This window comes from Bufo gargarizans, chromosome 9, assembly GCF_014858855.1.
Source record: "Bufo gargarizans isolate SCDJY-AF-19 chromosome 9, ASM1485885v1, whole genome shotgun sequence".
In the NCBI taxonomy this organism is placed as follows: domain Eukaryota; kingdom Metazoa; phylum Chordata; class Amphibia; order Anura; family Bufonidae; genus Bufo; species Bufo gargarizans.
In genome coordinates this window covers 111,678,142-111,690,783 of record NC_058088.1, presented here as the reverse complement: position 1 = coordinate 111,690,783, position 12,642 = coordinate 111,678,142, and the positions used below count along the sequence as shown (strand labels likewise).

Sequence of the window (12,642 nt, the reverse complement as noted above, 5' to 3'; positions counted from 1 at the left end):
TCACAAGCGGTCCAAAACGGATCAGTTTTGCCCTAATGCATTCTGAATGGAAACGGATTGGCTCAGAATGCATCAGTTTGCCTCCATTCAGTCTCCATTCTGCTCTGGAGGCGGACAACAAAACGCTGCTTGTAAAACGGATCAGTTTGTATTATCTGTAACATAGCCAAGACGGATCTGTCATGATCTGTTTTCTATTGATACTCGGCCTTCAGGATCTCTACTTCCGTTGTCCATCCCGTCCCCACCTTGGACTCATTTGTCCATGGACTTTATCACAGATTTGCTGAATTCCTCAGGAAAAACTGTGATTCTGGTGGTTGTTGATCGCTTCAGCAAGATGTCGCACTTTATAACATTATCAGGTCTACCTAATGCTAAAACTCTCACACAAGTGTTTGTCGATAATATCCTGAAGCTACATGGTATTCCCTCCAGGGGCGTAGCTAAAAGCTCATGGGCCCTGGTGCAAGAGTTCAGCTTGGGCCCCCCGTCCCTCAGTGCTTGTTGGAAAGGGGCAGGGGAGCACGTAGCCTTCCTGCCGCCTGAGGCAAACATTGAAAGGGCACCCCCTCATGCCAAATTCTTAACCTAACCCCTTCCCTCCAGCCAGAGGTGTAAATTGACCAGTATGCACTTTCTATAATGCCAGCGTCTTATGTGGCAAAAGGGTCTTTGGGCCCCCTTAGGCTCCTGCACCCGGTAGCGACTGCTACCTCTGCACTCCCTATAGCTACGCCCCTGATTCCCTCTGATGTTGTGTCTGAAAGTGCCTAGCCCCCTTAGTTTATAGACCAAGCAAGCCTCCTCGCTATGTAGTAACGTCCCACAGTCTAGTTTAACGGCGCCGCCCCTCTGCTACGTCAGTTAATTCATTCAAACCAGGCACCTTGAATCTTCAGTTAGTCCGGCTGAAACCTACTGTCTGTGCCTGTGCGATCCGACCGCTCCTGAGGGCAACAGCCTCAAAGTGTCACTGGGCATGCGCAGAGCCCAGTGATGTCTTCTTATCGCTGTTGCTCTCAGGAGCAGTTGGATCGCACAGGCGCAGGCAGTACTGCGCCTGTGCGAGATTTCAGCCACTCTAACTAAAGATTCAAGGTGCCTGGTTTGAATGAATTAACTGACATAGCAGAAGGGCCTGGCGCCGTTAAACTAGACTATGGGACGTTACTACATAGCGAGTAGGAGTGCTTGGGCTATAAATTATGGCGGGCTAGGCACTGCAGGGGGGCATTACTGGGCTCAGAGGGTGAAGAATCGCTTTTTTTAGCAAAATGAAAGCATGAAAATAAGAAAGAAAACCACTGCAGGAGAGAAGGTAATTTATTACACAGGGCAATGGTGAGAGCTTAATATGGTCAAACCAGGTGACAGATTCCCTTTAATCCTGTAGCTTTTCATCTTGAACTTCCCCAGGCCCTGAAAATTCATAATGTGTTCCACACATATGGACCAAAACAGAGGATGTGGGTACCAGCATCCGATGTGAATGCCAATTGCTTGGTGAAAGCTTTTCACAAGTTTCACTCGGATAAGGTCGGTCCTGGGTGTCCGAAGGTCACCCGTAGAAGGGGGGGGGGGGGGTACTGTCACGATCCTTCCTGTGACAAAGGTTAGTAGATCTGAGAGACTTGCATCACGTGAGGTTATCTGACAGTCTTTCTGTTTTCACTTTGCAGTGTTTTTGTTGGTATGACCACACCTCTTGTTTCAGTTGTAGCTCGTGGTCATTACTGCTCCTTTATTTAGTCTAAATTCACACTTCTTACCATGCGGTTGATATTATCTGCCTGGAGTTGGAAGAGTTGGTGTGTTGTCCTCTGCTGAGTTTCTGCTCATCCATTTTCTATTGAAGATAAGTGTACTCTCCTTTGTATTGTGTTGTCCCCTTTTGCTCATTGTTTCCTAGGCCTCTGGTTCATTCATCTGGGAAGAAACCAGTGGTCTCAGACCCTGTCACTACACCTAGGGCTTTTCAGGGTTTCTAGGGCCTAGCTTTATGGTGTATGAATATTCCCACCTTCAGGGTCTATTCATACTGACAGGAGTCAGGGCTAGTTTTAGGGTTTCCTAGGTGGTGACCTTTTTTCCTTTCCCTAGCCTTGAGGCCTAGTTTTGGGTCATTTTCTTTCTGTGGTTATTCTGGTATTCACCCCCTCCCCCTACATTATGACAGCCAAAGACAAAAAGGAAGACCACTCCTCTTGGTTCTCAGATACAAAACATCTCAAGTAAATCTCCAGACTTTGATTAGTGCGCTCCGTCTGTCTGTTCGACTGAGGATGAAAAGCCGAAGAAAAGGACAGTTGTATACCCAGTCAAGTACAGAACGCTTTCCAGAATCTGGAAACAAACTAAGTCCCACGATCTGAGACCACGTCAGAGGGAATGCCATGGGGTTTCACAATGTTGTCAACAAATACTTGTGCAAGTGTATTAGCATTAAAGGGAGTCTGTCACCAGATTGTGACCTTATAGACCGCTTACATAGCGCTCTAGCATAGCAGTCTATGATTCTAATGGTACCTTTGATGTGTGCTTCTGAAGTTCCCCCAAGGCAAAAACGGACTTTTATTCAAGGGATCGCAAGTGCCCAGGGCGGGGTTCACCTTGTTGGAGCCCAGGCTGTTCTGCCTCTTTTCGCCATATCCCCGCCCCAGCCTCTTCCTCTGCCCGCCCCGCTCTTCCTTTGCGTCCTCCTTCTCTGCGGCCGAATCCCGCGCCTGCGCTATCCATTGCTTGGCCGGGGCATGCGCACTGCGATGCCCATTGTGGGTGTATCTGGTCCGCCTACTCGCCGCTGTTTCTCGCCGTTGGCCGGCGCATGCGTAGTAGCTACTGCGATGTCGTGCCCACAATGGGCATCGCAGTGCGCATGCCCCGGTCAAGCAATGGATAGCGCAGGCGCGGGATCCGGCTGCAGAGACAGAGGATGCAAAGGAAAAGCAGGGCGGGCAGAGGAAGAGGCTGGGGCGGGGATATGGCGAAAAGAGGCAGAACAGCCTGGGCTCCAACAAGGTGAACCCCGCCCTGGGCACTTGCGATCCCTTGAATAAAAGTCCGTTTTTGCCTTGGGGGAACTTCAGAAGCACACATCAAAGGTACCATTAGAATCATAGACTGCTATGCTAGAGCGCTATGTAAGCGGTCTATAAGGTCACAATCTGGTGACAGACTCCCTTTAAGTAGGCCTGGTAAAGCAATAAAGAGAAATATTTTACTAAAGTGATCAACTACCACCAGAATAACTGTCTTTCCTGAAGAGTTAGGTAGATCAGTGATAAAATCAATGGATACATAAGTCCACGGTCTGGATGGGATAGGTAACGGAAGTAAAGATCTGGAAGGCCGAGTATGTGTCATCTTAGCATGTGCAGAAGGTGGTACAGGCTGACACATAGTCCTTAAAGGGGTTCTGCAGTTTGTTTTAACTGATGATCTATCCTCTGGATAGATCATCAGCATCTGATCAGCGGGGGGTCTGACACCCGGGACCCCCGCCGATCAGCTGTTTGAGAAGGCAGCGGCGCTCAAGGAGCGCTGTGGCCTTCTCACTGTTTACCGCAGGCCCAGTGACGTCATGACTAGTATTATTAGCCTGGGCGCTGCTAAGCTCCGTTCACTTGAATTGAGCTTAGCCCCGCCCAGGCCAGTTGATACAAGTCGTGACGTCACTCGGCCAGCGGTAAACAGTGAGAAGGCCGCAGTGCTGCTGGCATGCCGGTGCCTTCTCAAACAGCTGATCGGCGGGGGTCCTCAAACACCTTGTGACGCAATTCCGGTGGCACAAATAGTTTCCCAGAGGGACACGAATCCAGTGCGTCTCCCTGAGCCTCTAACACCTTCACCTCAGGGTAAAGAACGGATATCACCACCCTTTTAGACAGTATGGGACTCGGATTTTCAAAATCACCACCTCCAGGAAAACTACGTGACAAGGCATCTGCATTGACGTTGTTAATCCCAGGATGATAGGTGACAGCAAAACTGAATCTGGTGAAAAACAATGAGCATCTGGCTTGTCTCGGGTTCAGTCGCTTGGCCGACTCCAGGTAAGCCAGATTTTTGTGATCAGTGAACACCGTGATCGGAAGAATCGCCCCTTCCAACCAATGACGCTATTACTCAAAAGCCAATTTAATTGGCAGTAATTCTCCGTTACCCACATCGTAATTTCTCTCAGCGGGAGAGGTTTTTTTTAGATAAAAATTCAAATGGTTGTCATTTACCAGGTGATGGACCTTGCGTCAAAATTGCTCCTACCCCCACCTCGGACGCGTCCACTTCCACAATGAAAGCTTGTGATACATCCGGCTGCACCAATATAGGGGCAGAAGAGAGGCATTCCTTAATCGCAGAAAAGGCTCGCAACGCTGAATCAGACCACACTGAGACATTCCTTTTCTTAGTCATGTCAGATAAGAGTTTTGCTATAGTCGAACAATTCTGAATACATTTTCGGTAAAAGTTGATAAACTGTAAAAAATGCATAAAAACCTTCAGATTTTAAGTCGATCCCAGTCCAATACCTTCTTCTGCAATACAGTCCAATCCAGCACGAACTTTCTCTGGATCCATTCGAAAACCCAAAGATGATAGTAGGTAACCCAAAAACTGCACCTCGTGTACAGCAAAACCACATTTCTCTAATTTTGCATACAATTTATTGTCCCTTAGGATCTCTAACACCTGTCTCACATGATCCTGATGTGTTTCCACATCTGGAGAATAAATTAGAATGTCATCTAAATACACGACTACAAACCTCTCCACCAGGTGATGAAAAATATCATTCACACAGTGTTGGAACACCGCAGGAGCATTGGTCAACCAGAAAGGCACGACCAGGTTCTCAAAGTGCCCCTCAGTAGTATTAAAAGCCATCTTCCATTCATCCCTTTCCTTGATCCTAACCAGATTATATGCCCCCCTTAGGTCTAACTTGGAGAACACCTTGGCGCCAATAATCTGGCTGAACAAATCGGGAATCAAAGGAAGAGGGTAAGGATCACGGACAGTAATCCGATTAAAGGGAACATGTCAATGGGATTTTGGGTATAGCGCTGAGGACATGTGTTGCTAGATGGCCGCTAGCACATCCGCAATACCCAGTCCCCATAGCTCTGTGTGCTTTTATTGTGTAAAAAAAAAAACGATTTTAAACATATGCAAACTAACCTGAGATGAGTCCTGTACGTGAGATGAGTCAGGGACAGGACTCATCTCAGGTTAATTTGCATATGTATATATATAAAAAAAAAAAAAATTACACAATAAAAGCACACAGAGCTATGGGGACTGGTTATTGCAGATGTGCTAGCGGCCATCTAGCAGCCCATGTCCTCAGCTCTATACCCAAAATCCAGGTGACAGGTTCCCTTTAAGGCTGGGACTAGTGATCTTGACCACGGCTAAGGCTTGCTGTGTAGCCATTGAACTGAATGGGGTCGCAGTCTAGTAAGACTCCACAAATTGATGCAACTGCGACCCCAGAATCACAAAAATCTGTCAGTGTTGGATTATTTTTGCACTTCTGGGGTTGCGGTCAGGCCACCCATTCAGTGCTCCGGAGGTGCAGCCTCACAGCCATGTCCAAGCCCCTGGACTCTGTATAACCAGCCATCCCTCCAACCGCACTACAGCAAAGATTAGCTGCCCATGAATGAAGCTGTCACATGGCTCCGCCCACTTTGCTGCTGACAAATAAGAATGTAACAGCTTGCCGCTCTCTGATTGGCTGCGTTCCTCCAATCATGCACGTCCACTGGAAAAATCCCTCCCACTTCCCCGTAGACGTCGTGACGTCTCCTCCCGGTCTTCCTGGTCGGAGGAAAGTTTCGCCGGGGAGATGGCGGCAGCGGTGAAAGTAATGCTGGCCGGGGTGGTCCTGCTCGCCCTGTGCGGGGGCCTGTCAGACGGCCAGAAGAAGAAGGAGGTGGGTCTCACAAGGCGGCGGCCTCATGGGACGCACAGCAGAGTCTTCCGGGGACCTGCAGCCATTAGGGAATAAGTGACTACAGTGCTGTGCGGAGACAGGAGTCACGTGACTCGTACACCGAGTGCTTAGGACAAGAGCAGAGCTACAACTCATTACACTGTAATCTCCGAAGATTGGTAGAATGCCCCATGAAGGGTTAATGTTTATATTATTATTGTAGCTGAGAAATAAGCTTAGCTTAGTTAGAGGCGGAAGGTCTTTACATGGCGTTTCAGTAGATTTACTCCACTGTTCACACAGCACGATAAATGCAGCGCGGCTGACCCTCGGCTTTCTGCTGCAGATTTGGGGATTTCAGACCAAAAACACATGCAGAACTTCTCCATTGCTTTCAGAGGGGGGGTCTGCGTGTTAATCCATACAGGGCTGTGTTTTACCGTATGGGAATTAGAAACCGCAACGCAGGAAAAAGCAGCGTCCTGTTTGTTATGGACGTGGATTCAGCATCCGGAATCCTGCTGAAAATGGACCGGAATGAAAATTGTGACTGCCTGTGTCTTGGGGCACACATGGCCGACTATCCTGTAGCCACTTTCACATTATTTGGTCAAAACCAAGTTGTACATGGTCAGTACAGTAGTTGATCAGTATTTTACATCCGTATTTAGAAGCCAAAACCAGGGTTGGAACCTACAGGTTTGGATAAAAGTTATAGCGTTTACAAACGATGGTACAAAAAATGTGAATTTCCGCTTTTTGAAGCAGCTCTGACTTTCTGAGCACCTGTCATGTTTCCTGAGGTTCTACAATGCCCAGACAGTACAAACACCCCACAAATGACCCCATTTCAGACAGAAGACACCCCAAGGTATTTCATGATGGGCATAGTGAGTTCATAGAACTTTTTTTTTTTTTTTTTTTTTTTTCCTTACAAAAGTCTCATATTCCACTAACTTGTGACAAAAAATAAAAACTTCCATGAACTCACTATGCTCATCATGAAATACCTCGGGGTGTCTTCTTTCCAAAATGGGGTCACTTGTGGTGTAGTTATACTGCCCTGGCATTCTAGGGGCCCTAATGTGTGAGAAGTAGTTTGAAATCAAAATCTGTAAAAAAAATGGCCTGTGAAATCCAAAAGGTGCTCTTTGGAATGTGGGCCCCTTTGCCCACCTAGGCTGCAAAAAAGTGTCACACATGTGGTATCGCCGTACTCGGGAGAAGTTGGGCAATGTGTTTTGGGGTGTCATTTTACATATACCCATGCTGGGTGAGAGAAATATCTTGGCAAAAGACAACTTTTCCTTTGTATAAAAAAAAAAAAAAAAAAAAAAAGTTGTCTTTTGCCAAGATATTTCTCTCATCCAGCATGGGTATATGTAAAATGACACCCCAAAACACATTCCCCAACTTCTCCTGAGTACGGCGATACCAGATGTGTGACACTTTTTTGCAGCCTAGATGCGCAAAGGTGCCCAAATTCCTTTTAGGAGGGCATTTTTAGACATTTGGATCCCAGACTTCTTCTCACGCATTAGGGCCCCTAAAAACCCCACCTGTGACCCCATTTTGGAAAGAAGACATCCCAAGGTATTCAATGAGGGGCATGGCGAGTTCATAGAATTATGTTTTATTTATTTTTTGGCACAAGTTAGCGGAAATTGTTTTTTTGTTTTGTTTTTTTTTTCTCTGGACTCAGTATGCCCCTCAGCGAATACCTTGGGGTGTCTTCTTTCCAAAATGGTGTCATTTGTGGGGTGTTTGTACTGCCCTGGCATTTGAGGGTCTCCGCACTCATTACATGTATGGCCAGCATTAGGAGTTTCTGCTATTCTCCTTATATTGGGCATACAGGTAATGACATATTTTTTTTTCCGTTCAGCCTTTGGGCTGAAAGAAAAAATGAACGGCACAGATTTCTTCATTCACATCGATCAATGTGGATGAAAAAATCTCTGCCCAAAAAAAAAAAAAAAGGGGAAAGGCGTCTGCCAGGACATAGGAGCTCCGCCCAACATCCATACCCACTTAGCTCGTATGCCCTGGCAAACCCGATTTCTGGATGAATAAATCATTGCCGGGATTATTATTTTTTTTTTTTATATATACAATGTGTTTGCCAAAGGATATGAACACCACCGCCTCCTTAGCTCATATGCCTCGGCAAACGTATCTTTTACTGCAGAGGAGAAATCTCGTCTTGCAGCGCTGCATACACAGACTTGTGTGTAATCTGACAGCAGCGCAATGCTTCTGTCAGAATGCACATAAGTGCTGCAGCTAGTCGATCGGTTGGTCCACCTAGAAAGTAAAAAAAAAAAAAAAAAAAAATGTCCGTAACGCAATAAATTTTATTAACTTTATAATAACATTTGAACAGAACATATAAACTTTATTGAACTTTTTGAACTGAACGTTTACCTTTATAGGACAAACCTCTCCTTCCCCATGGGACAATGTGCAAAGCGCAAATCGCCCAAAGATGTGGCAAAGTACATTATGCACTTTGTCCCAGGTGAAAGGAGACGTTTGCAGCAGCTGTGAGTGAATGGGCCCTAATAGCCCTGTGTGCCTGTCCTGGTGAGATGATCCCTATGCTAGGTGTACCTGTGTGTGGTACTTCCGGAAACACTCCCCTAAGCATAGGGCAGGGTAGTCAGGACAGAAATAGCGGGTGTCACGCCTTATTCCACTCCTGCTACAGACACAATTTTTTTTTTTCGGGATGGCGGTCGGTTTGAGGTACCAGTAACGACACTGGGGAAATGTCACTCGTGTAGACGGCTAACTACACTGGTGGATGGGGCCACGGAACCTCCTGGATACAGGAGGTTCTCGATGATCTCTTCCTGAAATTTGAGGAAGGATCCAGTTCTCCCAGCCTTACTGTAGAGAACAAAACAATTATATACAGCCAATTAAATTAAATATACAGACACCTTCTTATACCAGCGTCTGGTCTTGCGGGAAAGGAGATAAGGAGCCAACATCTGGTCAAGGGTCCATCCCTCCCATGAGCGAATTATAGTCGTGGATACAGAGGGGCTTTTCAATGACACTGGTTGCTCGTTCAATTTGGATTGTCGTGTCTGCGTGAATGGAGGAGAGCATGTAAACGTCACGCTTGTCTCTTCATTTCACCGCAAGCTGTTCTTCATTGCACAAGGCAGCCCTCTCCCCCTTTGCAAGACGGGTGGTAACGAGCCGTTGGGGGAAGCCCCTGTGACTAGGTTGCGCGGTGCCACAGCAGCCAATCTGTTCTAGGAACAAATGCCTGAAGAGGGGCACACTTGTGTAGAAATTGTCCGCATAAAGATGGTACCCCTTGCCAAATAAGGGTGACACCAAGTCCCAGACTGTCTTCCCACTGCTCCCCAGGTAGTCAGGGCAACCGACCGGCTCCAGGGTCTGATCTTTTCCCTCATAGATCCGAAATTTGTGGGTATAGCCTGTGGCCCTTTCACAGAGCTAATACAATTTGACCCCATACCGGGCGCGCTTGCTTGGGATGTATTGTTTGAAGCCAAGGCGCCCGGTAAAATGTATTAGGGACTCGTCTACGCAGATGTTTTGCTCAGGGGTATACAAATCTGCAAATTTGTTGTTGAAGTGGTCTATGAGGGGCCGAATTTTGTGGAGCCGGTCAAAAGCTGGGTGGCCTCTGGGACGGGAGGTGCTGTTATCACTAAAGTGCAGGAAACGCAGGATGGTCTCAAATCATGTCCTGGACATGGCAGCAGAGAACATGGGCATGTGATGAATTGGGTTCGTGGACCAATATGACCGCAATTCATGCTTTTTGGTTAGACCCATGTTGAGGAGAAGGCCCAGAAATTTTTTTAATTCGGAAACTTGGACGGGTTTCCACCGGAAATACTGGGCATAATAGCTTCCCGGGTTGGCGGCTATAAATTCAGTGGCATATCGGTTTGTTTCTGCCACAAGTCCAAGAGCTCCGCAGTCAAGAACAGCTCAAAAAAATCCCAGGGCCGAACCGATCTGAGCTGTCTCAACCCGAACTCCAGACTGGGCGGTGAAAGGGGGAACTAATGGTGCGGCTGAAGTTCGGGACTGCCAATCAGGGTTTGCCAGCACCTCAGGGACTCTAGGGGGTCTACGGACCTGTCTGTGCGGTGGCTGCGACGGGGTAACTATTGCACGTGCCACCGTACCAGCTTCAACTGCCCTTCTGGTGCTCGCCACTTCACCATGTTGTACGGCAGTGCTGGTAATAGGTCCAGGATGGGCTGCGCTGCTGGTGTATGCCTCACCATGTAATCCGACAGCGCCAGCCCCACTCTGCTGCCCTTGAAGCGGATCCTGTGCAACCTGTGGTCTAGCAACACGGCGTCGGGTACGCCTGGTGCTATCAGGGACCTCAACCTCCTCGTTCGAACTTTGGGTCAGAGAGCCACTGCTTTCTACAGGTTCATATTCTGACCCGCTAGATTTGTCAGATGAGGGTTCCCATTCCTCATCTCACTCGGTCAGAAGCCTGTAGGCCTCTTCAGAAGAATACCCCTTGTTTGCCATTTGGTCAACTAAATTTAGGGGGGATTCCCTGAGACTACCCAAGAAAAAAAGCAAGCCTGTCTTACAAATGGGAGGCTAGCGAAGTACCGGAGGCCGCTGCGATTGATAAAAAAATATAAAAACGGATTATTTTATTAATTTTTTATCGCCGCAGCGCTTGTAAAGTGATTGTGCAGTGATCAAAAAAAATATATTTTTTTTGTCACTGCGGCGGGGCGGGCGTGGGTGAACGCACGTGTGGGCAACCGATCAGGCCTGATCGGGCAAACACTGCGTTTTGGGTGGAGGGTGAGCTAAGGTGACACTAATACTACTATAGATCTGACTGTGATCAGTTTTGATCACGTACAGATACTATAAAAGTACAACTGCTGATTGTTGTATAAAAGTACAACTGCTGACTAGCGATAGGCGAATCAGTGACTGCGGTGGGCTGGGCGCTAAACGATCGCCTAACCAAGGAGCCTAAACTATCCTAAAACCTTCAAAACAGTCAATACCAGTGAAAAAAAAAAAAAAGTGACAGTTTACACTCATCACTTTTTTCCCTTTCACTAGGTGATCGACAGGGGTGATCAAGGTGTTAATTGGGGTGCTGGGGGGTGATCTGGGGCTAAGTGTAGTGTTTGGTGGCAACTCACTGTGATGCCTGCTCCTATTTATAAATATAAAGTGTTAACAGGCTTCTGATTAGATTTTTTTGAAAATCGCCAGCCAAGATCATTGGCTGGCAGGCTGGTGACGAAATACAACTCTAACTTTTGCCGGCCCGCGATGCGCATGCACGGGCCGGCTTTGCCCGAAATCTCGCTTTTCGCGAGATGACGCACCGGTGCATCCACCCAGAATAACAGGACCGCCGCCAGGACGCAATCCTGCGTACGGCGGTCCTGAGGAGGTTAAAGCTGTTCACACGGCAGAATTTGCCATTGGAATTATGGCGTGGAAACCATGGTTTAAAGCAGTGACCGCTCCAAGGAGGACATGTCTTCTTGGCGCAGTGTGCGGACAGCCGCTGCTTCAGTTGTCCGCTGGCGGTTTAGCACCATTCAGTGGCAAAAATTGCAGCAGATTTTGACAGCATCACTGAAAGAAAACCCTGTTACGGTACGGGTAAGTTCTTACATCTTAGTTCTCTCATGGTTTTGTGGGATATCTGAAAGTCACATAAAAATTCTGCAACTGAGCATCCATATGTGGCCTCCCCTGTAACAAGCTGTGTGTGAGACTCTACCGTAGAGGCTGGCATTTACAGGGCCTCATTTATCACAACTGTCTAGTAGCAGCCAATCAGAGCTCAGCCTTTTTGGGCCTCCCAAAAATAATCGAGCCAGTGCTTGGCTATTTTTTTGGAACTCCCATAGTGGTGAATGCCAGGGTGGCCACGCAGGCATGGCTGCACTGCCTTCACTTTGGGGACACTTTGCTGAAGGTAGGAGCAGGCCCCAGAGGTGGGACATTTGGCATTTTCTAGCGATATGCCCCAAATGATGACACGGTAATAGCCCTTTAACCACCTCCCGACCGCCTAACGCACCGATGCGTCCGGGAGGTGGTTGATTTACTCCTCCTGGACGCATCGGCGCGTCATCTCGCGAGACAGGAGATTTCGTCACAGCCGGCCCGCGCATGCGCATCGCGGGCCGGCATTTCGTCGAGAAGTATTTCGTCAGCAACCTGCCGGCCAATGATCGCGGCTGGCAGGTTGCTGATTTTTAAAAAAACCAATCAGAGAGCCAGATAACAGATCATATTTGTAAATATGATCTGTTATATGGCTGGCCTGCTCCTCTGCTGGTTCTTTTCGTCGGTTGGATCCAGCAGAGGAGCAGGCTACACAGTGAGTACACCAACACTACACATATTAGCCCCAGATCACCCCCCCTGAACCCCTATTAACCCTTTGATCGCCCCTGTCAATCACTAGTGAAAGGGAAAAAAGTGATCAGTGCAAACTGTCACTTTTTTTTCCCCACTGGTATTGACCGTTAGGTTTTAGGTATAGTTTAGGCCCCTTGGTTAGGTAGTTTAGGGATCAGTTAGCGCCCAGCCCACCGCACCGCAGTCACTGATTCGCTGATTAGCGTATCGCTAATCAGCATTTGTACTTTTATAGTATCTGGAAGTGATCAAAACTGATCACGGTCAGATCTATAATTGTATTAGTG

General features: G+C 47.7%; 1 protein-coding gene across 1 annotated transcript in view; it reads left to right on the top strand.

Moving 5' to 3' along the window:
* The first annotated feature begins 5,785 nt into the window (after positions 1–5,785).
* Positions 5,786–12,642, top strand: part of MAGT1 (magnesium transporter 1) — a 39,195-nt gene continuing 32,338 nt past the window's right edge. Inside the window, exon 1 of the mRNA XM_044305224.1 lies at positions 5,786–5,938. Coding sequence (XP_044161159.1) covers positions 5,852–5,938 — 87 coding nt within the window. The 5' untranslated portion in view covers positions 5,786–5,851. The remainder of the gene's footprint in view (positions 5,939–12,642) is intronic.